Here is a 26,371-nt window from a genome sequence, read left to right as displayed (position 1 = left end):
TCTGTTAGAAGGGCAAAACTATTGACCACTGTAAATAATATCTGAGTACCTGCTAAGAAAAACAGTGCAACAATATACAAATAAATTAACAATAAAAATAGATACAAAAAATATACTGATAAATACACAACAGTACAGTTCTAATATAAACTAAACTATTTCCCCTTAAAGAAAAAAAAACATTTATAATAATTTTGCATAGTATATTCTCAAATAAATACTAATTCTAAAAAGAAAAAACACTCGACCCTCAAACACTTGCACTCTATTATTTTTCTATTCTTACTAGTTTTCTTTGTGAAAAAGAGCCTGCATTCTCTATTCTTTTTCTATTCTATCTTCTCGTTTTATTTGTATTTATTATATACACCATTTTTTTATTACACTAGCATTTTCTATTCTTTTTTCTATTATTTTGAGTAGTCTTATTTTTATAAAAAAAATACTATTTAATCTTATGTTTCTTTTATATAAACCCTGCTACGTGTACCTTTACTGAGGCTTGTCATGGCACTCACATATAATTGCCTTTTGTTGGTTTTGATTGTGTCTATTGTTCTTGTTTTAGAGTAGGATAAAAGCTTCTGGTAAATGACTAAATGTAAATTGTGAATGCGGTATTTATACACACAAGTAACGTTATATATTTGTCTTGATGTGGGTCCCTCACACAAGGGTCATCATATTTGGGGGTCCGTGGCATCTAAAAGACGGAAAAGCCCTGGTTTGGCGGATGCATGTGTGTAATAATGAGGCAATCCCTGCACACAAAGTGCACACTGTAGTACTCGACATGTGTCTTGTTGCGGCCGGTTTCATCCGGCCCGAGATTAAGGTTTCACTTCCGGTAGTTTAATGGGTAGATTACTTTGGGTGGCAAAAACAACTAGTAACTAGTTCTTAATTACTGTTCAGTGTAGAGCTTGTAATGTTTTTCCTCAAGGGGCGCTTTACGGCTCACAATACCAATTCCTCTATTGAGTAGCATTGATAAATCAGAACGTCTCCTATCTTATTGGAGATATTTGTACAATGTAACTATAATCATTTAAGTATAAATATATCAAATATACATCCCTGACATACTCATGGAAATTCTCCATCTGAATCGTTTATAAAATGATGAAAAGTTCATGCCTGATTAGTAATCACAAACGACGGTGACTGGTACATTCTGGCTAGCGCTGAGAAAAGTAACAAGTACCACGTGACAAATAAAGCGAAACCAAAAACTCTTTAAAAAATTTTTTTGTATGTGCAAATTTATTTTAAAAATTACACACACACACACATACACACACACACACACACATATATATATATATATATATATATATATATATATATATATATATATATATATACTGCATTGAAATTTAAAAAGTAGATTGTTATAATGTGTGCTATAAATAAATAAATTACATACATTCGCTGCAAGACAAAAAAAAGTTATACACATTTTACAACAGTTTTTTGTTGTTGTTTTTAGGAAATTAGTTTTGCAAAGAGCCCACCTCTTCTTGTACAATAAAATTTCCTAATAAAATAAACAATTGCGTAATGTACTGTTTGAAAAGCTCACTTATTAAAAAAATAAATAATAATAATAATCGCCTTGTTACCGGACCAATCAGAGGCAGCTTCTCCTCTTTAAGTCCCGCCCATTAAAGTAAACCGTTCCTTTACCCTGTTTGCCTTTCTGCCCGCTCTCATTTCTACTTCAATGAGGAAGATGTCACTTCCGGTAGTTTAATGGGCAGAGGAGAGGAAGATACGAGAGGCCTGCACGGAAAGAGCAATCCCCGCGACCCAAGGAGTGGCTCTGTCAGTCTTCTTGGGGCTTAAATTAAAGCACCGAGTCCCGCACAGCGTAACCGCCGACCGAGACGTAAAGAATAGAGTCCCGACATATTTCTGCGACCGCTGTTTTGTTGCTCTTCTCTGTGTTTCGCAGTAGTTTTACGCGGTTTGCCGCCGTGTATCCGGGCAGCGTCAGTTCCAGTGTCGTTCGCTTTAGGCTCGTATTAGATCAACAGTAATTACAAGTGTCTCGGAGCCCGAGCCCGGGGTCCACCGGGCGGCTGCGGGACAGTGATGCGGGGTTTCAGCGCTACCAAAAGGTGAAATACAAAGGCCCCAGAGGAAGCATGAGCGAGCAGAAACGGATTTATCTCATATTATAGCCGCATAGAAGCTCAGAGCCCGGGCATGGTGAGTCAGAATCAATGCATATAATATATATAACACGCTCACAATCTATTTGATACTTTCCCCCCCCTATGCAATTGCAAATATATTAAGTTTTTGTATGTGCAGCAGTGTCTGGAGGTTGCAATGCTTTTTTCTCTCTGTTGCCCTGTAAATGACTATATTACATTGTGCTAGAAGCACTGATTTAATTATATTATTATAATTTAATTTTTTTAAGCACGTCAAAACACTTAGGCTTAGGTGTGTATTACTGTACTATGATGTCTTAGGGCTGAGAGATAGCAGTTATAGATATGTCATATATGAAAGCAAATCAAATGGAGGTGTATTCTGTGAAATCAGGCGGTAATCATTCACACAAACCAAGCAGAGAAAAGCTTCTTTTGCGTGTATGTAACGGTGTCCTCTTGAGTTCAGGACATTCTGAACGGTGTGAGGAAATCAAGGCATTCTTTAGCTGCTGTGACGTCACACACAACGTGTCATGACTCATACAAAGAATTCAGAGCCCTCAGCATCATCATCATCATCAGCAGCAGCAGCCCACTTCCCGTATTCGTCTTCCACTTTTATCAATATTTTCTGTGAACACACTCACCTTTTTGTGTGTGTTTTGAGACAAGCGTGGACTAAAAATAAGGGAACTGTCAGAAGGCAACGTGATGCATTATACATAGTTGTTAAGCACTGATAAAAAAAAAAAAAAAAGAATAAAAATGAAAGAATAAGAAAAAAGCAATATGATGCATTACAGATAGACTTTAAGGATTAAGGATCTTTTTTTTCAGCTTTTATTGCGCTTATTAATTACGATTATTACAATTTACCCTGAATGATGTTTATAACATTGTTTGGAGCAACTGCATGCCATATTTTTTTAGATTAAAATAAGCTGGAAACAGTCTTCCTGAAAAAAACTTTTATGGATTTTCCTATAGTATTAAGCCTCAAATTTCAACTATGCATGGATTAATTTTTTCTTTAAACAAAACAAAAGTAACAAAATAAAAGTTATATTAAAACTAAAACTGAAACAATGGGGGAAAAAACCTTAAGATAACTTGTAGAAATAATTCAGAATAACATACGTGGAAATTGAAAGATTAATTGCCACTTTGAACGATTACATTATCATGGCATCTCTGATTGTAATGACGATTAGAAATTAGATTAATTGTGCATCCTTAACATAAAGAACATGAGGGGGATTTAATCATGACAAACCTTTAAAATTTCTCTTCTACATGAAGAGCTATTATCATCTTCCCAAACCAAATACATAACACTGACGATAACAACAGCAGATGAAGAATATAGCTTGCTGGGAGCTTGCAAAACGTTAAATCAAATGTGAGAACATGGGATTTAATGTACAGTATATCAACATTTTTGAGTATATATGTTGGATTTGTACTCCGTAGTTGCAATGGATTTGTGTTTGATGCACTGCATGCCTGCATTAAAAGTTCAGATTGAAATGCCTTATCTTGTCATATCTCCTCTTACTCCTCCCTCCCTCATCTGTCTCTCTGTGCTGCAGGCATCAGAGGAGGGCTCCTTACGGGCCCTGGAGAGTCTCATGACTGAGTTTTTCCACAGCTGCACCACCAATGACCGCAAGAGAGAGATCGGTGAGTGTACGCCTGACACTGGCCTTCACACAGTTATCATGCCCTGATTTGCAGAGTCATACTTTTGTACATTTATAATCTGAAGAGGCTGACATTTGTTACGTCTGTCTCATATCATGAGACATTCCTATTTCTCTTCTTTCAAGACATTTCCTGATGCACAAGATCACCCTATGTTTACTTCAGTGATGCCTATTCAGTATTTAGCAAATTGTCAGGAGCAGTCTCCTAATAGGAATAGTGTGTGTGCTGTTGAGTAAGTGTAAAATGCAGTAATGTCTGTTAAAGCAGGTCTGTGTGTAGCACCTACACTCTGCAGATCCTTCTGAAGAAGCCCCGTGTTAGAAACGAGTGTCTTGTATTTATTTTAAACAAGACAACTGATCATTTCAGCCTGAACTAAACTGTTAGAGTTGCACATTTCAACAACGTTTATTTTATATATCTAACAGCAAACAAGTAAATCTTTGTCAATGTTTTTAATAAAAAATATCTAAATTCCTTAAATCAGAATACATTTACTTGAGATGCAAAATGCAGATATGAAGTTTTGTTTCTGAGAAATTGAAAAGTGAGTTTCTTTGATAACAAGAACACACATCTATCAGTGGGGAATGAATAAAAATTTGTTTTCGGATTGAAAGATGTATTTTTAAACTTTTAAAGCATTACTAATACAAGACTTTTTTACATTCAGAGGCCATGTTTACATGGTTTTCCATTTAATTCCTTAAATCTTCGTTACTTGGCCTTAAATAGGTCTTAAAAACTCTTACATTTACTTTCATAAAACCTGCTGAAGCCCTGGTGTTTACAGAAGTCTTAAAGGCACAGCAGCACAAAAATGGCCTGTTTAATTAAGGATTGGAGACAGACTGGAAAATATTATTGTTGGTTCTGTGATGAATTGCTCATGTTTTTCAATTGTAAGTCACTTTGGATAAAAGCATCTGCTAAATGCAATGGAAAATGATCATTAAAAACGAAATTATGACAGTTTCGATGCATCAGCGCTTTTAAAACTTATAAGAGAACCTCTAATAAAAATAAATGATTGTGCGACCCCTTTAAGGTGAGGTATGTGTCTAATAATGGTTATGTTTCGTGGGTGGAGACCACATTCATGACATTTAAGCTGTGTGTCTCTTGAGTTTCATAAAATCCTTTTTGTTTGAGAGCATTTGGCTCTTAAATTTTATTCTAAATCTTGGGTTAAAACATTTTGTAGCTTAATGTGTGATCAGTGTACCGTACTCTTCTCAGTAGTGATGTGTTTGGAGGAAGTAAATTTATCTGTAATCATTCATCAGGAAATGCATGGCTTGTGCATCAAACCCAGAATAAGTCACTTATCATACCAGGAATATTCAGTTTTCAAAACCCATGTTATTGTTATTTTACTTCATTACAAACATTTAATTGGTTTTCTCTTAAAGTAACAGTTCACCAAAAATTAAATTATGTAATTTCTACTTTAGACTTTACTCCACTAAAATTTGGTCCATAATGCAATAGAAAAACGATTTAAAATGTATATGAATTCACGAAGCAAATATGAAGCATGAATGAGATTTTACAGAAGCTGTTTGAGTGGAAGTCAGCTGAACTCGTCGTGTCCTCGCTCGTACAGCCTCCTTCACTCTTTCACACCATGTTTTCAGACAAAAACATATGTTAAAAACTATCAGCTGCACTTCAGTTTTTCACTTCCTAATTGTCACGAGAGTTGATCTGTGTTTTAAAATAATGCCATAACAAAAATCTTCCCCATCTAATGGAGTCATTGTCAAGAGTTCAGTTCCTAGAAAAGATAGTATGCATGCAGATTGATTTTAAAATGACAGATACTTGGAACCAGAGTGTCAAAATTAATCCGTGTGATTGCTGTGGAGTTATACATTTATTGTAAAGTAGCTCTTGCTAACAAACATAGTGTATTTGAAATTTACTGGTTTTGAAATGCTAATTTATCTAGGTGTGCAACAAACCAATGTTTTCTTTTTTTATGCAAATATGCAAAACTTTGTACAAACCAATGTTGGCCTGTCCTGAAGTTAGAAGTGAAGAGCTCTCAGTCGTGCGAACAGCCTTCGTTTATACTTTACAGAAGTTGCATCTTTGTTGAAGTGATCTTGAGTTGCTCGTGTTTATCAAAGTTTCAGTGTTTGAGTCTAAACCACACAGCTAAACATTTTAATGACTTCCAGTGTTCGGTTTGTTTCTATAAAGATGTTCAACAAGGATGTTTTTCTCCCCAGAAGTGTTTTTATCACTCTGTTGTCGTGTTGTGTCTTGCAGAAGAGCTGCTGAACAGTTTTGCGGGTCAGCCTGGCTCGTGGAGGCACTGCCTTTACTTCCTCTCCAACAGCAGAAATGAATATGTCATGATGTACAGTCTTACTGTGTTTGAGGTAAAATGAACCCTTCAATTGATTATTTTCTGTAAATGTAATTTCATGATAACTGATAAGACTATGTGCATTACATGCTGCCAACAAATTTTAAGGAGAAGTGGTCAAATAATATCACCACACACACGTTAATTGAAACAAAAATAGAATTTCCTTTTTGCAAAGTACAATTTGTTTTTGCTGATATTTAGTGTGAAACATGACTTGGAGGTGTTTATGAATCACCTTAAAATAATTCAAATATTCGCGCACAGGCATCCCCAACTGTGTTTAAGATGTGAGAGTAAATGTGTCGGCCCTTCTGTGCAGAATCTTGTGAACAAGATGTGGGTTGGTGTGGCCAGTGAAGACAAAGCAGAACTTCGTAGCTGTTTGCCCAAGCTTCTGCTTTCCCAGCATGCACTGCTGCCTTTCTTCATCAGAAACAAGCTGTGCAAAGTCATCGTGGACATCGGACGCCAGGACTGGCCGATGTTCTACCATGACTTCTTTAGCAACACCTTACAGGTACGTCTTTTTCTTTAATCTGTATTATTATTATTATTAAATCATTTAAAGTGATCTGACTCCATCTTTGTGGTTGGTGTTGTAGTTAGTGCAGTCACCGTCTCTAGCACCGCTGGGTTTGGTTCTGCTCAAGATGACCTCAGAAGAGCTGGTCTGTCCCAGAGAGGACTTGAGCGTCGCTCGTAAAGAGGAGCTGAAGAAACTTCTGCTGGATCAGATCCCCACTGTACTGAACCTTCTGACTGGTGAGACGCCAGTAGCTCGTTACTTCAGAGTACAGAGTACACATAAGCACTGGAAAATGTGTTTGGACTTGCAGTTTTTTATTTTTACGACTTTTCTTCGTAGGTATTCTGGAGACAGTATGGGACAAACACAGTGTTACAGCCACCACTCCCCCTCCATCCCCCACGTCTAGAGAGTCAGGTGAGCTTCTGCTTTCACCCTTTTGACACTGGTTCATTTTGAAAGACAAGGTCTACATCAGTGAAACCAACTAGTGGGAAATAATAAGGGAATAGGTGACGATGACGTCACTATATAGTAGTAACTATTTGAACTGCGAAAAAAAAAAACTGCTTTTTTTTTTTTGTTACAGCATAACATTTTTGTATATATTTTTTAATATATATATAATCCTGTAGCCTGAGCATTTTTTTTGTCATTTTAAATTGTAAATAATTTAGTGTAAAAAAAAAAAAGGCAAAAAATTATAATTATAAAAATATATATATAGAGAGAGTTGTAGTATTAATGTTAATAATTATTTAAAGATGAAACCACAAATTTGGCTATTGACAATTCATTTGACATTCAATTTAATTATTGAAACATAAAATAAAAATAATTCTAAAGCATCCTATCATTTAATTCTTACCATGAGCAAAATTGGTGAAACTGTTCATGATCATTTTTATTTATTATACTTTTTATTGTTTTATTTATAATATATTTTAATTGTTATTTTTATATTTAAATATTACACACACACACACACACACACACATATATATATATATTAGGGGTGTAACGGTTCACAAAATTCACGGTTCGGTTCGATACAATACACTGGTGTCACGGTTTGGTTTGGTACGTTTTAGATACAGCAAAAAGAAAAAAATTGCAGATAAATTTCCTTGATTTTTATAAAAATGTTTTATTTATTAAAACTAACAAAGTATGTCTTTTTTTTTTTACATTGAACAATGATGGAGCTATTCTTTACCCATCTTCTATGGTGTTTTCTTAGCAGCATACTGTATAAAACAAAAACGGCTCCTTATAAAAAAAAAATGAAAATGTTATATTAGTTATGAACAAATACAAAGATGTAACTTTTTATATGGAACTCTGTAACTCTTTATATTGAGTGTGTTTTTACTCAATTGGTTCTCTATAGGGCTTATGTTTTTTGGAACAAAGCAGGAATTACGGTCTGTCTGAAATGGGCTCGTGAAGGAATATTGTAACGGGGCTCAATTACATTAAGCATGTTCTTAAAACCTACGTTTTCCACTACAGAGTAAGGCGCTCGCTCACTCAGTACGCGCTGAAGGCTCGTTGCAAAATGGCTAATGCGTTTAACAGACCAGAAATAGAAGATCCTCCAATAACCAACAGGTCTGGTGTTTGGGTGCACTTTGGATTCCCTGTAAGCTATAATGGTGATGATAGAATCAATGGTAAATAGTAAGGTCTCATATCCACGGCTATAACGTTAATGTAGCCTACCAAACGCCGTGGTGATGTCTTTTGCCCTGTTTGAAACCGTTGGAAATGTCTGTCTAAATGCTGCGGGGATAGTTTTGTTGCGTGAATGTTTCTCTTTTTTCCGTCTTTTCCAAGATACTGACACACTAAGGTGATGTCGGCGTAAATGAGTTGACATGTTTCAAGTATTCCCGCTGGTGTTTTTTTTTTTTTTTTTTTTTTTGTATTCCCGCTGGTGTAGGCTACCCTAGATGCGACATATCGTTGTTTTTTTATCAACCACTCTCTTGCCAATCACCATTATAGCTTACAGGGAATCCAAAGTGCACCCAAACACCAGACCTGTTGGTTATTGGAGGATCTTCTATTTCTGGTCTGTTAAACGCATTGGCCATTTTGCAACGCGCCTTCAGCGCGTACTGAGTGAGCGAGCGCCTGACTGAGTGTAGCCTAACATAAACATATAAGTTGGTGTTTTTTCTTCTTCGGGGGTGTCAGAGGCGTTGCCTGTTACGTCGTTTGGGTTATTGGGATACCTTGTTGAATGCATATCATTATATTTCACAATTTTTTTTTATTTTCCAAATATAATTAATTAGTCCAACGTACCGTCCGGTCCATAATGCGTACCGCGTACCGAACCGAAAGCCTCGTACCGAACGGTTCAATACGAATACGCGTTTTGTTACACCCCTAATATATATATATATATATATATATATATATGCTCAGTGCTCCTGTAGTCTACACTGAAACCATAGAGCGCCCTCTCGCAGCTGTAGACGGTAATGTTCTCTTGGTTCTAAATGAATGCGACTTATAGTCCAGTGCGACTTATGTTTTTTTTTTTTTTTTTTTCGTCATTACGCGTTTTTGCACTGATGAGACTTATACTCAGGTGCGACTTATAGTCCGATATATATATATATATATATATATATATATATATATATATATATATATATATATATATATATATATATTACATTTGTGACTTGAGTAAATATAGAAATAAGTTTTTATGCATGCAATTATTTTACAGGCATATATATTTATTATTAATAATAATAATAATAATATAAAAAATATTTATATAGTAAAATAATAATCTGATACATTTACATTTTTCATTTATTTTTTATTTTACTAAATGTTATTATAGTATGTATAGAGATGAATAACATTTATATGTCTTTATATACACAATCCAGGATCTTACACTTCTGATAATCAAAAGAGATTAGCAAAATGTGGGTTATCAACAAATACTGGTAATCACAAAATAATCGATATAGTCATACAATAACCGTTAGTTGAAACTTGAAACCTACCAGTAAGTGATTGTTGTATTAATTGCTTTCTGTTGTTATGTTCTGCAGGTGTTTTGGCGGGCGACAGCACACCGCTGGTTCTAGAAGCTGAAAGTGGAGCTCTGTGTCTGCTAGCGCTGGAGTGTTTGGCTCATCTCTTCAGCTGGATCCCTCTCTCTTCTTCTATCACTCCAGCCCTCCTCGCTTCGATCTTTCATTTCGCTCGCTTCGGATGCCAGCAGCCAATCAAAACGAAACCTCTGCCCACATCTAATGGAGACTCCGCCCCCGGAAGCCTCATGGCCAATGGCGGCGGGGGAAACTGCAGGACTGGTCAGATGGTGGGCCACGCCGAACGTGCCAAACTGGGCGTCATGGCCATGAACTGTATTAATGAGTTAATGTGCAAAAACTGTGTCCCTGTGGACTTTGAGGAGTTTCTGCTCCGCATGTTTCAACAGACTTTCTATCTGCTGCAAAGACTCACACACTCGCACACCAACACACACACTATCAAAAGCAGATTGCAAGAATTAGACGAAAGGTAAGAAATGGATGCACATGCTTTGAACTTCTAACTGATTAATACTGCTGCTTTTAACCCTTTTTCTGCCTGTCTGTCCCTCTCAGCTATGTGGAAAAGTTCACAGATTTCCTCCGGCTGTTTGTCAGTGTTCATTTGCGGAGGATTGAATCTAACGCCCAGTTTCCTCTAGTGGAGTTTCTAGCTTTGCTCTTCAAGTACACCTTTAACCAGGTAAAAACACCTTCGTTTAATGTTCCAGGAAGCACCGACTCTAACTTACCATATTAATTTCCTTTCGCTGAACTTTTTTTAATCAAACCTTCCCTGTTCTTCTCATTTTTAATGCTATCACCTGTGAAAACACCTGCTGTATTAGGGATGTTTTCCTGGTTATAGTTTAATGTTTGCTGAAAGTGACTGGGCTTGAAGGTGCTTTCTTTTGACTCTTCTCAGTAGATTTGTCAGTATTCAACCACAAGATAACCGCTATAGTGACTGCTATTGGTGTCATTAATTGGGAAATCAAATTTTCCCTGATCTTTTGACATACAGTGGTGCTCACAAGTTTACATTCCTCTTGCATAAAATTCAAGATGGTAATAATACCAAAATAAGAGGGATCATGAAAATCAGTTTTTTTTTCATTACACTATTTTTTTTAATATTTTTTTACTGTCTATAACTAAAACCATAAAAAAAGCTACTTTTGATAAAATTTAAAAAACCCTCAAGGGATAGTTCACCCAAAAAAGAAAATAGTCATTAATTACTCGCCCTCATGATGTCACATGGACTATTTTAACGATGTCCTCACTACGTTTCTGGGCCATAAAACATTTCAGTTGCGTTGCTGTCTGTGCAGGGTCAGAAAGCTCTCGGATTTCATCAAAAATATCTCAATTTGTGTTCTGAAGATGAACAAAGGTCTTATTGGTTTGGAACGACATACGGGTAAGTAATTAATGACAGAACTTTCACTTTTGAGTGAACTATCCCTTTAAACACATTTTATTTCAGCTAGGTGCCAAATCAACACTTCTCATTTTAATTTAATTTAAACTGCTGCACTAAAAGAATGAATCAAAACCAAAATTTATAAAAACTCTATATAAAATACTTAATATAAAAAAGAAAAAAAAAACATTGCTGTAACTTTAACTAAAATAAAAATATAGAGAATATATAATAAATGTAAAATGGGAATATTTATAATAGTTTCTCAATGATAATAAAATAACACTGGTCTGCAAAAGTAAAAAATAATTCTGCAATTTTTCTTCCTCATTTTATTTTTTGAAAGGTCATGTAAACATGCGTACAGAACTGTATAATAGTTCATTGTACTATGAAATCATAATGCAAATTTCAGAACTCAACTACTTTTAGTCCAAAAAGATTTATATTTTTTTAACATTATTTCTCTGGATTGTATGACAGTAAGCAGGGTCATTTTAATGTCTATGTGATCAGTGATTTTCTTTTTTTTTTTTTAATATGTAAGGACTCATTTTTAATCAGTAGTTTTTTTGCATAATCAGTATATCAAGCCCATAACTTAAATTCGCTGTTTCCCTTTTAGCATGAAAATCATCTGCTATTTAAATTTAAAAGCAAGCAAAGATCACTCAGTTTATAATGAGTGGAGCTGTCAGTCACTTCAGTTCAGCACAAGTGACTGTGAGAGTCCTGCACACTCACCAAAAATAATGCTATAATCAACACTTTTCATGAATAATTAATCTCAGCAGCTGCTATATTAAGTGTCGTAGTTCATATGCAACGATGCTATCTGAACATTGCAGTGGAAGTCTTAAAGGAGACCCTCCCCTTTAAACATAGAGTTTAACTTGAGGGCAAATTGATGGTACAAAATGGGATTTTATGTCTAAGTTATGACAGTTTTTGATGTGCAAAGTGCACCACAGGAAACATTTTACCCGTAGAGGGTAAGTAGAGGGTGATTCATCACCTAAAATTTTTAATCTTTATGCACCTCTTCACTAAAACGTGTGTTTGATTTGTTGTAGCCGAGTCAAGAGGGTTATCTGTCCTGTCTGGACATCTGTAGTATATTCCTGGACTACCTGACCAACAAGATCAGAAGCCGATTGGCTGACAGTGACCGTGTTGTTAACAGGTGTGTGTCTGTGAAATTTTGGGGAGCCCAGGAATTGAGATTAGGTTGTTGTAGAAACATTGCATTAATCTGAGTGTGTGTGTCCAGGTATAAAGATGCTCTAGTTCTGCTGCTGCGGGAAGTTCTTAACAGGATCCAGTTCAGGTTAAACCAGAGTCAGCTAGAAGAACTCGATGACGAGACCCTTGACGATGATGTAAGGATCGATTAAACCTATACACCGAAGCATCAGTTTTGTTCTGCAGAATTTTTGGAACTTTCCCCTCTCTCTGGTTCCTATAGCAACAGACGGAATGGCAGCGGTACCTGCGTCAGAGTTTGGAGGTGGTTGCCAGGGTGATGGAGCTGCTGCCGTCCCAGACCTTTTCAGTTCTGGTAGGTGTATGTGAGTGGGTGAGCATGTGTGTCCTCGCTCTCTTTGTACTGAAAACAATTGACTCTTCATTGGCAAGTCTAATAGATGTTTAATATGGAAACAAATCTCAATTAAAAACCCATAAGCAATAATGAAGGATTTACGTAATCCACATGAGTAGGAGTTTTAGAGTTGTCAGTTATATAGAACTTTATACATTGTGATTTTAAATTGTATTATATATTCTAGATAAATTAAAGGAAAATTTAAGTTGTTTATTTAGATGCATGTGTGTGTTTTTAGTTTCCGGTGCTCCAGGAGGATCTGGACATTTATCTTGGGCTGCAGCAGTTTATTGTGAGATCAGGAGCAAGTGAGTTTCTCTTCATTACAGTAATCTGAGTTTTATAGATTGCAGTTTTGATTCCAAAACCTGTAGAGCTGCACAACCAGATAATGCTTTTAGGTATCCAAATACTGTTCCATTATACATTTTGGCCAGATTTGAAAGCAGGTTTGTATATGTGTGTAATAAAGGTGCATCTCCCAAAAAATTCAATATCACTTATTTTTTGTAATTTAATTTTAAAAAAAGCAATCTTTCCTATTGTAGATTAATTGCACACAAACTGAAATATTTCAAGAGTTGTTTGTTTTAATTCTGATTCTAATGAATTACAGCTTTGGAAAATAAAACATTAATTACCTCAATAAAATATTTGAATATTTTCCCAAAGATCAATCTGGTCGGGGCTCCTTTTGCATGAAATACTGTTTCAGTGCGGCGTGGCGTGGAGGTGATCAGCCAAGGTGTTTTCAGAGGTGTTATTGAAGCCCAGGTTGCTATGATAGAGGCCTTCAGCTCCTCTGTATTGTTTGTCAGATGTTACTTATCTTCCTCTTCACAATTCCCCATAGATTCTCTGTGAGGTTTAGGTCAGGTGAGTTCACTGGCCAATCAAGCACAGTAATATCATGGTCATCAAACTACTTGCAGGTGGTTTTGGCACTGTGGTCAGGTGCTAAAGTCCTACAAAATTATACCAGCATCTCCATAAAGCTTGTCAACAGATGGAAGCATAAAGTGCTCCAAAATCTCCTGGTAGATGACTGCATTGACTTTGGACTTGATAAAACACAATGGACCAACACCAGCAGACGTCACTGCACCCAAATCCTCTCTGACTTCAGAAACTTCACACTGAACTTCAAGCAGCTTAGATTCTGTGCCTCTCCAGTCTTCCTCCAGACTCCAGACCTTGATTTCCAAATGAAATGCTAAATTTACTTTCATTTGAAAAGGGGACTTTTGCCACTGAGCAACAGTCCTGTTCTTTTTCTCCTTACCCCAGGTGAAATGCTTTTTTTTTTTCTCGTAAACCATCAGAATTAAAAACAAAAAATATTAATCTTGAAATGTTTCAGTTTGTGTGCAATAAATCTAGAATATATATTAAATTACAAAAAATAAAGAACTTTTCCATGATATTCTAATGTTTTGAGATGCACCTGTAGATAAGGCAATCCCAGAATTCATTGTGCAAAGCTCATCGAAAAATTCCATGCAGATGTTGTCATTTTTACCCTGTATCCAAATGTTACTCTTGTATGTCTTAATGCAGCAAAGCATCAAGGGGAATTTGCAGGAAATGTGACATCTGACAACTTTATTTCCTTGTCACTCAGCCAGGTTTTTTTTTTTACTTCTTTAATATACAGCAAAAACAGTGATCTTTTGAAATATTGTTGCAATTTCAAAATAGCTGTTTTCTATTTGAAAATATTTAGAAATGCCATTTATTCCTGTGATGCAAAGCTGAATTTTCAGCATCATTACTCTAGTCAATCAGTGTAAAATGCTGATTTGATGCTAAAGAAACATTTTCGTTTCAACATTTCATCTTATCATAAATGTAAAAAAAAGTGGGTTTTTCTTTCAATATTATTATTATTATTATTATTTTTTTTTTTTTTCAGGATTCTTTGAACAGCATTTATTTGAAAAAATAGTTGTTCTTACTGTTAGTTTTGATCAATTTGGTGCTCCCTTGCTGAATAACAGTATTAACGAGAAGTTATGTACCTTCTATTGATTGCTTGAAAGCGTAATCGGTCTGAAAGGTTGAGTGAGTATTGTTGTAGTAGTGTCTGGTCTTGTAATGATCGCTCCGATGGTCACTAGTGGTGGTGTTCTCATGTGCTACTGAGCTGCTGTCAGCTGTTGTTGAGTGGTTTCACACCTCTCTCTCTGTGTGTGTGTGTGTGTGTGTGTGTGTGCGTGTGAACAGGCCGCAGGCTGAACATCACAGCGGAGGCCGACTGTAGAAAGCTGCACTGTGCTCTTCGAGACCTGAGCTCTCTTCTGCAGGCCGTGGGACGCTTGGCTGAGTTCTTCACAGGGGACGTCTTCACCACTCGCTTCAACGACGCTCTCGCAATCGTGCAGAGGTCAGTTCCTGATTCACAATTCCTCATTTAACAACAACACTCCCTCCTTATGGGTGTACTTGATGTCCTCTGCATTTGCTCATGTTTTATGCCATGATTTATACTAAAAATTACTTCTAGTAAGTTTCATCTGGGTGTAAAGACAGTGGCGTAAAGCAAATCAGTGAATGAATGTATTTAAGACTCCTTTTTTAACTGACTGAAATATTTGATGGTAATGTTGTTTGTCCTCTCAGGTTGGTGGAAGTGTCGTGTTACGGTTCTCAGATCTGCCTGTATGATGTAGAAATGGCTGTTCCTTCAGTGCTTAAACCAGATCTTATAGACGTGTAAGTAGGCATAAACACTGTTCAAGGTGCTATTTGCCATCAGTTAACATTATGGTGGATTGTTTTATAATCATGCTTAATAAACATCTGTTTTGCAGGCATGCGCAGTCATTGGCTGCTCTGCAGGCGTATTCTCATTGGCTGGCTCAGTTTTGCGGGGAGGTGCAGCGACAACAGGATCAAACACAATTTATGGATCTCATCACGTCGAGCATGGCTGCCACGACCCCTCTCATCAGTGCCAAGGTGATTTGATCTTTATGAATGAGCTTCAGTGCTCATTTAAAGTAGGACATGGTAATTGCAAGTTTAAAATACTCAAAACATGTTTTGTTCAACATCCACATTGAAATTTTTATATACATTTTCAAACCTCAAATCGGCAAGCTTTTATTTTGGCGGATTTCTGGAAAGTAAATTATAGGTCAATCAATATTGGATTTTGCTTATAGCAGTAAACATTATTGTGCCAAAACACATGCAACAAGAAGGTGAAATACCTTTTTGTTAAGATTTTTAAACTATTTTTACTAAATGATGAATAAAGTATGCTCATCTGTGTTTTTATTAATTTGATGAAGGTGCTGTAATTTGAATAATTACGTATTCTATCTTAATTGTGCAATACTATTGCATTTTGTACATGTAACTTGGTTTTATTGTACAGGAGAAATTATTTCAACAGATTTATTCAATGCAGACACTGCATCCACTGCACAAGTTTCCCATGCATAATGCAGGACTTTTAATTCTGAACAATCCTAAAATACACTGAGATACTTATTTTTAAATGGTTATGCTTTGGCTGTGCTTTATCTCTGCTCATCATATCAGAATGATTTCTGAAGGATCATGTGACACTGAAGACTGGAGTAATGATGCTGAAAATACAGCTTTGACTCACAGGAATAAATTACATTGAACAATATATTAAAATAGAAAATAGCTATTTTAAATTTGAATAGTTTCACAATATTACCATTTTTGAACTGAAATACCAGAAGAAATGTCCAGAAAAAAATAAATAAAAGATTTTATGCGTTTTATGTGGGACTTTTGATTTGAAATAACCTGAAATACACTGGGACTCTTATTTTGAAATATCTGTTTGCTCCTACAAGCAGCTCTCAAAGAGATGGAGTACAAATATGTGCTTTTAAAACCACCTACAACTTATTAAAATATAAACACCATAAAGTAAATTAATTCACTCATGAAGTCTTCACATTAAAGTTTTTAGTACTACTGTCCATTACTGTATATTTAGTTGGGTTGTCTTGAAACTAAAACATTACTTTTGTGCTAGGATTTACAGTTTCACTAGATGTTTAGGTTAACTCTGTTTAACCCGTTTTTCCTCATTCTTTGACTGGAGAAACGCTAATCTGCCTGATCTCTGTGTGCGCAGGTCCCAGAGAAACTGCTGTTATCAGCGTGCCATCTCCAGGTGTCCATGGCCACCACCGTGCGGCCCGTGTTTCTGATGTCGCTGCCAGCGGTGCAGAATATTTTCAACCTGATCACAGAGAATCATAACCACAGATTACCTCAGGAGGTGTGTATTTGAAGGACAGGACAGTGTGACTCCATCTGTGTTTGTTTGTGATGTAATGCTGGTTGTTTCTGTCCCAGGCTCATGTCCTCGTGTGTCGAGCTCTGTCTAACATGCTGCTGCTGCCGTGGCCCAGCCTGCCAGAGGCGGAGCAGCAGTGGCCCAACCGCTCAGCCAATCACGCGCGGCTTCTCAGCAGTCTCACGCATCAGTACCGCCTCCTGCCCCGCCCACCCAGCCATCATCACAACAGTAAGAGCACACATGATTAATAGCTGAAGTATTTATTAGTGGAAATAAAGATGATTATATACCCTTGGGGTCAGTAAGAGATATATATATATATATATATATATATATATATATATATATATATATATATATATATATACACACCGTACAGACCAAAAGTTTGGAAATATTACTTTTTTTTATGTTTTTGAAAGAAGTTTCTTCTGCTCATCAAGTCTGCATTTATTTGATCAAAAATACAGAAAAAATGTAATATTGTGATATATTACAATTTAAAATAATTGTTTTTAAATTTATTATACTTTAAATTATCATTTATTTACGTGATGTAAAGCTGAATTTTTAGGATCATTGTCACATGATCCTTTAGAAATTATTCTAATATCATGATTCATTATCAAAGTTGGAAACAGTTCTGCTGCTTAATATTTTTTCAGATCATGTGATACTTTTTTAGGTTACTTTGATGAATAAAAAGTAAAAAAAAAAAAAAGAAGCTATGTTTTTAAAATATAAATATTTTGTAATAACAATATACACTACTGGTCAGTAATTTGGGGTCAGTAATTTTTTTCTTCTTCTTTTTAAATAAAATCAATACTTTTATTCAGCAAGGATGTGTTAAATTGATAAAGTGATGGTAAAGAAAATATATTATCAGAATTATTTTTTTATTTTGAATAGATGCAGTTCTTTTTAACCTTTTATTCATCAAATATATTAGACAGCAGAACTGTTTCCAACACTTTTAAAGTATATTCAAATAGAAAACTATTATTTTAAGTTGTAATAATATTTCACAATATTACTGTTTTTTTCTGTATTTTTGATCAAATAAATGCAGGCTTGATGAGCAGAAGAAACTTCTTTCAAAAACATTAAAAATAGTAATGTTTCCAAACTTTTGTTCTGTACTGTATATATAGATATATTATATAACTATATATAATACAGGAAAACGTTTATTCAGCAAGGATGCCTTAAATTGCTTAAAATTTCTAATCATACAAAAGATTTATATTTCAAATAAATGCTGTTCTTTTGAACTTATGATACATTGAAGAGTCCTGAAAAAAAATTATCACAGTTTTCGAAAAAATATTAAACACCACCACTGTTTTAATAAAAAAAGAAAATGTTTTTTGAGCAGCAAATCATCATTAGATGATTTCTGGAGGATCATGTGACACTGAAGACTGGAGGGATGATGGTCAAAATTCAGCTTTGATCACAGGAATAAATTACATTTTAAAATATATGAAAATTCAAAGCAGTTATTTTAAATTGTAATAATTTTTTCAATATAACTGTTTTTACTGTATTTTTTATCAAGTTAAATACTTGGTGAGCAGAAAATATTACTTTAAAAAACATAACCATAAAACTCACTTTATTTACTTTTTTCTCTTTTTAAACAAGAGCATTTAGCTCTTTAGCATTTGAATTGTTTACTTTCTAAATAAATAAATATTTTGATCAATTTAAACATCCTTGCTGAATAAAAGTATTGGTGTCTTGGGAAAAAAAACTACATTATAATATAAAGTATATCACATAGTCCCACCCACGATTTCTCTCACTTTCATAACTTCACAATACAGGAGATATATGCTTGTGTGTGTATACACACACACACACACAATTTTATTTATTGTTTTTTGTTTTTTGAAAGGCTTTCTTTTTATCAGTTAAACTTAAATGATTAATTAAAAAAAGTTGCTAATTGAACTCATCTTGTGTCCGTCAGGTAAAGCGGTGATCCAGCAGACTCTGTGCGTGTTGAAGGATCTGGTGGACAGTATATCAGGAGAGGCCACCAAATCCCGTCAGATCTGTTACAACAGCCTGCAGGAGTCAGTCCAGGTCACGCTCGCGCTCTTCCCACACTTCATCCAGCAGCCAGGTAACTAAATCATCACCTGAACTTTCAGCAGCGTTCATGACAACGTCGTCTTCACTGCCTTCTAGTGCTGGAATCATATTTGCTCAGTTACAGTGGACTGACATCGTGTCTTGTGCATTTTCCCTCTCTCAGATGTGACGGATGAGATGCTGAGTTTCTTTCTCACGCTGTTTCAAGCGCTGCGTGTGCAGATGGGCGTGGCCTTCACCGAGCAGATCATCCAGACCTTCCTCGGCATGTTCACCAGGTGAACTTCACATCTCATCAGTTGTGTCTGGATCTGTATGAGTGCTAATCAGTCATGCATAAGTGCTTATTGATGTCAGGCATATCTAACATAGCTAAATCTTCACCGTGTTCCTCAGAGATCAGCTGGCGGTGAGCATCTTACAGGAGGGCAGCTCTGGCTCCAAAGTGGTTCAGAAGTTTCTCAAGATTCTGCAGGTACGAGGAACAAAAGCAACTTTGTGTTTGGCTTTCTGTGCTCAGTAAACATGCTGCTCATTGTTTGTCTTTGGATCATTGTGTCAGGTGGTGGTTCAAGAACCCGGTCAGACCTTCAAACCTCTGTTACCCAGCATCCTCAGCCTTTGTTTGGATCAGGTTTACCCAATAGTGGCAGAGGTATGAGGCATGAATTAAAAGACACCCAACCTCAGTCTTATATATATATATATATATATATATATATATATATATATATATATACATACATACATACATACATACATACATACATATATATATATATATATATATATATATATATATATATATATATATATAATATATATATATATATATATATATATATATATATATATATATATATATATATATATATATATATATGTGTGTGTATATATGTGTGTGTGTGTAAATAAGTGATATATATTAGTAACCCTGTAAAGTCTGACGTATAAAATAAGTCTACCACTTTTTTTAAATGGAAGTTTTTTTTGATCCTGTTAACAAAATCTAAAAGTTTGCATGTTTTTTTCAGCTTTATGGCTCATACATTTTCAAAATGATGAACTTCTGTGATGTAAATGTGATATTATTTTAAAAGGTGTTGGCAATCTAAAGGTCCCTTAAAAGGTCTCTAACATTCTTCTTCTTCTGGAAGCTCTTTGCTGATCTTGGTCTCTGTGTTCAACAGCGTTCCTGTCCAGATGTGAAAGCAGAGATGTTTGAGCTGCTCTTTCAGATTCTTCATCAGAACTGGAGGTTCTTCTTCAAAAGCTCAGTGCTGAGCAGCGTTCAGAGAACCGGATCTGAAGAACTCATGGAGAACCAGGCACAGTTCATCGTTGCCATGCAGGTATCAACCTCACCTGTATAACTGCCCTAAAAACATGTCTCCCTTCCTAACTGATCTGATTCACTGATTCAGAGTTTGATTCATTCACTATAAAGGACTACATCAATCAGCTATTTCAGTGGCACTTTAGTGCAGGGGTTTTCAACCTTTTCTAACAGACGCCCCCAAGTTTGTCTAATTTCAGTCACTGCCCCGGAATAGTGTGCGTAGTTATAATGAAACAAATCTATGACCTGATAATAAATCTATTACCTGATTCAGTGTGATGGCTGAGCCTGTTTCTGATAGCAACATGCCAATACATGGCTGGATTCCCAACACGGCCAACAGTCAATCATCTCACAGTGTCAGTAAGCGTGACTGATACTCGAGCCCGCTCTACTCTGACTGTCGACTGATTAGCAGTGGGACGAATCAGATTGACCCCTAGTGGATAGCTAAAGATTTGCTAGCTCATATTCATGAATAGGTTACTGGAGGCTATGGCTCTAGATTTCAATATGCTAGCAGCCCACAGGCTGAAAACCCCTGCTTTAGTGTGTGTGGAGTCAGCTCAGTTTTCAACAACGTTACTGGCTTTTATTGTTTATTACTGTTTTTGTGTCTGAGTGCAGTGTCTTTTGATTTGCAGGCATTTGGTCAGTCTTTTCTGCAACCGGACATTCACATCTTCAAACAAAACCTGAGTTACTTGGAGGTCCTGAACACCAAACACAAGCTCTACCACAGGGTAAAAAATGTTCTTTATTTAAATGTATTATTTTTTTTTATTTAATATATTTCTAAATTAAAAATATTATTTGTTATATTTTCATTTTAAATATAATGATTAATGTATATTTAATATAAATAGAAAATGAAAAATTATATTTTCATTTATTAACATTTAACGTAATATAAATAAAAATTTAATTTGTATTTAATAAACTAAAAATTTTACTTATTTAATATAAATATATTCATATAAATAAAAAATACACTTGTATTTGATATACATTAAAAACTACACTATTTCAAATGTTTAAGTTGTATTTATATTTAATATGTAATGTTTAATTTAAAATGTGTATTGTTCAATATAAATACAAATTTAACTCATTTAATAAAATTGAAATCGTATTATATATATATTGAAGATAAATTAAGAATTAAAAATTAACCAAGTTTTTAATTAAAATTGTTGTAGATTAATTTGTCATTTATATTTAATATAAATTAAAATGTTATTTCATATAAATTAAAACTGAAACATATCAAATGTTTAGGTTAATTTCTTTTCGATTTATAGGTGTGACGTATGTACTGTTTTTAATTCAGATTCATTTATTTTGATGTGTTCATGTGCAGAAGCTGTTCCGGAACACCATGCTGTTCCACTTCTTAAATGTTCTCCTGCAAGTCCTCCTGCACAAGAGTCACGACCTCCTCCAGGACGACATCACGCTGGCGCTCTACAACATGGCGGCTGTGGATTTCCAAGCGTTCTACTCTTCCTTCCTGCCAGAGTTCCTCAACGGCTGCGAAGGCCTCGATCCACACCAGCGAACAACGCTTGCCCGAAACTTCAGGCCAGAGAGGGTGAGAGAACATGACTGGTGCCATTAATACCTAAAATTGTGTTGTTTTTATAAATGTGAAGCGTTGGAACATAGTCTTTTTTTACAGAGCTTTGTCTTTAACTCCCTTTAATGTTCTCACGGCTATAAATATGTCAGGTGATTACCCCACAAATATTTTTGATGCAAAAATTAAACGGGAAAATGTTTTGATTTATAGTTAGCAACAAAAAATTAAGGTTGTTTTAGGAAACCTTGTTTTAAATTAAAACCAGCCTAAATTAAAGACACTTGTGTTGTCACGATACTAGAATTTCAAACTTCGATACGATACCTTGAAAAATAACGATATTTGATACCATTTTCGATATACACAATATTAAGGGTTTTTTTTAAAGATACATATAACATGTTTGTTTTAAAAATGGCTTTATAAATACCTGAAAGTACACTCTTAACATCAGTAAGTCAAGCATTATAATATGATATCTGGATAATCACGTATAATTTAATGATGGAACTTTAGTAATTATACCATATTTTTGGACTATAAGTCGCACCTGAGTATAAGTCGCATCAGTCCAAAAATACGTCATAATGAAGAGAAAAAATATATAAGTCGCACTGGACTATAAGTCGCATTCATTTAGAACCAAGAGAAAACATTACCGTCTACAGCCGCGAGATGGCGCTCTGTTTTCAGGTGTAGACTACAGGAGGGTGATGCTTGAAATCATTGTTCTTCCATTGTTAACCATGGTGACCTGCAAAGAAACGCGTGCAACCATCATTGCGTTGCATAAAAATGGCTTCACAGGCAAGGATATTGTGGCTACTAAGATTGCACCTAAATCAACAATTTATAGGATCATCAAGCACTTCAAGGAAAGAGGTTCAATTCTTGTAAAGAAGGCTTCAGGGCGTCCAAGAAAGTCCAGCAAGTGCCAGGAACGTCTCCTAAAGAGGATTCAGCTGCGGGATCGGAGTGCCACCAGTGCAGAGCTTGCTCAGGAATGGCAGCAGGCAGGTGTGAGCGCATCTGCACGCACAGTGAGGACAAGACTTTTGGAAGATGGCCTGGTGTCAAGAAGGGCAGCAAAGAAGCCACTTCTCTCCAAAAATAACATCAGGGACAGATTGATCTTCTGCAGAAAGTATAGTGAATGGACTGCTGAGGACTGGGGCAAAGTCATATTCTCCGATGAAGCCCCTTTCCGATTGTTTGGGGCATCTGGAAAAAGGCTTGTCCGGAGAAGAAAAGGTGAGCGCTACCATCAGTCCTGTGTCATGCCAACAGTAAAGCATCCTGACACCATTCATGTGTGGGGTTGCTTCTCATCCAAGGGAGTGGGCTCACTCACAATTCTGCCCAAAAACACAGCCATGAATAAAGAATGGTACCAAAACACTCTCCAACAGCAACTTCTTCCAACAACAGTTTGGTGAAGAACAATGCATTTTCCAGCATGATGGAGCACCGTGCCATAAGGCAAAAGTGATAACTAAGTGGCTCGGGGACCAGAATGTTGAAATCTGGAAACTCCCCAGATCTTAATCCCATTGAGAACTTGTGGTCAATCCTCAAGAGGCGGGTGGACAAACAAAAACCCACTAATTCTGACAAACTCCAAGAAGTGATTATGAAAGAATGGGTTGCTATCAGTCAGGATTTGGCCCAGAAGTTGATTGAGAGCATGCCCAGTTGAATTGCAGAGGTCCTGAAAAAGAAGGGCCAACACTGCAAATACTGACTCTTTGCATGAATGTCATGTAATTGTCGATAAAAGCCTTTGAAACGTATGAAGTGCTTGTAATTATATTTCAGTACATCACAGAAACAACTGAAACAAAGATCTAAAAGCAGTTTAGCAGCAAACTTTTTGAAAACTAATATTTATGTAATTCTCAAAACTTTTGGCCACGACTGTACTGAATGTTTACATAAAGAAAGTGATGTTTAAGACGTTTGTAAGTTTATAATTTTTTTTCTTTTTAATGTGTTCTTGCTGAATGAAATATTTATTGTATACATATAAAATATGCAAAATAAGTGTTACCGGTATATAATTATTTTATGTGTTTAATGTGTTTCTAAATCTATATCCAGTTCATCCAGTTTGGATGATGTCAGTGATTTGTGAACCATTTTCATGTTTCAACACATAAGTCACATCTTGTTTGTGTCTCTTCCACCCTTCGCAGGACCTGCCATCATTTTCTCAGGGAGTGTATCGTATCGTGAACGACCTGCGCTTCTACAGACTGTGCAACGGAAGCCTTCAGCCGGGAACCTTGAAGTTATAGCAGCACATCACACCTGCCACACAGCCAAACCACGGCCCGTCCCTAAGGACGTGGATCACTGATCAGTGGTCATGTGTTGCCTTTCATCAGGGGCCAGGCTGAGATCTCAGCGGCGGCGTGTCCTGAGAGCTGCAGGGCTTCGTTCGTCAGCTTCTTTTATGTTATTTCAGCTAGATTTTACAAGTTTGCCAATGATCAAGAGGCCAAAGTGGATGTTCTACAGCTGCTGTGGAGAAACTCATTCAGAATCAGCTGATGTGATTCAAAAAGCACTGCGGTTCGGGATCCACGCTGCGTTCATTGGAATCGGAGCAGTGCTTTCCAAATTGCTTGTTGTTTTAAAAGGACGGGTGTAACTGAAAGCGCTCTTATTTTGTTGAAGTGAACAGTTGGCGTTTAAAAATGCAGTGGTGTGGAGTTGAATGAACATCTCAAGACCGTTTCCTGGGGGTCTGCGTATGGGCTGCTGTTGAGCGAAGCATTTCTGGAGTTCTGTATGGTTTTAAAGTGAACAGGTGCGACGTGGAGCACTGTATTTTTCTTTCTCTTTAATTGTCTGGTTTTATTGCCCTCTCCTTATTTCCACAGAGACGAACTCTTACATCTTTTTCATATCATTCCATCCTGATCCAGGACAAACAATCCTTCAATAAAGTTTTATAATGAAATGCATTCTTTGTCTTTTGCATTTTGTTACTTGTATGTTTTATATGTATTTTATTTATGAGTATTTATTAGTGGTGGGCCGTTATCGGCGTTAACGGGAGACTCTTATCGGGCGATAAAAAAAATATCGCTGTTAATCTATTCTCAAAGTTGGGTTTGGAGCTGGGTCTATACTACGCGAGCTATGGTGACTTTAACTTTGATATTTTAGCGCGGATGTATACCTAGCCGAATCTGTAGGGGGCGAGAACGAGTCTTTAAACCTTTGTGTATGCCTACTGTGAAATTACCACATCAAACGTGACGTGCTAACATGGATGCAGCTAAGATGCTGGGTTTGCTTCAGGGATTTTTTTTTTTTTTTACGAAGCTTCCCAATGGAAAGCTCAACAAGACGCACGCCTGTTACACACATTATCCATCTGCAGTGAGTGTGCGTTACGTATGTGGTTCAGAAGCAGCACGGACTCATACTCATTGTGCTTTCACACAGGAGGCGTTTGCAGTCTGCTACTCTGTGCATGAACGATCGCTGCACTGCTGCAGACGTAACACTCCTGGAACACACTGATAGAACGCAACCACGTGAACGCTGGAATCCGTTAACATGGGTGCGTAAAAACATATGAAGCACATACGCACTGCAGACGGATTATGTGTCAAACAGGCGTAAGGTTGTTTGCACCTTGTGCAATGTGGAATTGGTTTACAGCTTTCTCAAGCAGTGTGTGATGCCTTTTGGTAACAGGAGATGAGCCCCTGGTCTAATGCACCACCTGTCTTGAGAAACCCGTTCTCAAAGACTTAACGTTACTTTTAGTCATTATTTTATTTGGGTAACACACATATTCTGAATGCCTTTGACAGAATTCAAATGAGCCATTTTAATCTAGATTAATTCCAAGATTACAGTGAGATTAATCTAGATTAAAAAAATGTATCTATGCCCACCACTAGTATTTATATATAATTATGATATATGCTCATTATATGGTCGTACTTTTTCTGTTTTTCTCCAGGAAGTCCTGGTTAAATGGTGCAGATTCTAAAAGGGGTTTTACTGTGAATATTGTAATTGTATGCAGTATATTAAAGTCAAAATACAAATAAACTTTTAATGGTATTAACCACAAATCACTGATAAATTAGGAAATTAGCAAGAATAAGAAAAATGCACTCCTTAAAAGCCATTGTCTCAGAAAAACACAAAGACCGACTGAAGATTTTGGCAGAATCTGGGAA

The 26,371-nt window shown here is 36.1% G+C and overlaps 1 protein-coding gene across 1 annotated transcript; it reads left to right on the top strand.

Annotated features, from left to right (window-relative positions):
* Positions 1 to 1,734: 1,734 nt before the first annotated feature.
* Positions 1,735 to 25,135, top strand: LOC132149564 (exportin-6-like). The gene is made up of 25 exons (XM_059558921.1): positions 1,735 to 2,211; positions 3,752 to 3,842; positions 6,141 to 6,253; positions 6,563 to 6,760; positions 6,846 to 7,005; positions 7,109 to 7,186; positions 9,850 to 10,324; positions 10,411 to 10,537; positions 12,334 to 12,443; positions 12,531 to 12,639; positions 12,726 to 12,818; positions 13,102 to 13,171; positions 15,087 to 15,246; positions 15,483 to 15,575; positions 15,674 to 15,821; positions 16,984 to 17,130; positions 17,208 to 17,379; positions 19,127 to 19,282; positions 19,415 to 19,529; positions 19,648 to 19,726; positions 19,814 to 19,906; positions 20,442 to 20,603; positions 21,235 to 21,333; positions 21,951 to 22,181; positions 24,362 to 25,135. The coding sequence occupies exons 1-25, from the start codon at positions 2,209 to 2,211 to the stop codon at positions 24,461 to 24,463; spliced, it is 3,384 nt and encodes a 1,127-aa protein (XP_059414904.1). The 5' UTR covers positions 1,735 to 2,208; the 3' UTR covers positions 24,464 to 25,135.
* Positions 25,136 to 26,371: the final 1,236 nt, after the last annotated feature.

The sequence above is a fragment of the Carassius carassius genome, chromosome 9 (genome assembly GCF_963082965.1).
Source record: "Carassius carassius chromosome 9, fCarCar2.1, whole genome shotgun sequence".
NCBI classification, from domain to species: Eukaryota; Metazoa; Chordata; class Actinopteri; order Cypriniformes; family Cyprinidae; genus Carassius; species Carassius carassius.
The sequence above is the reverse complement of the archived record's forward strand: the minus strand, read 5'-3'. Positions and strand labels throughout refer to the sequence as shown.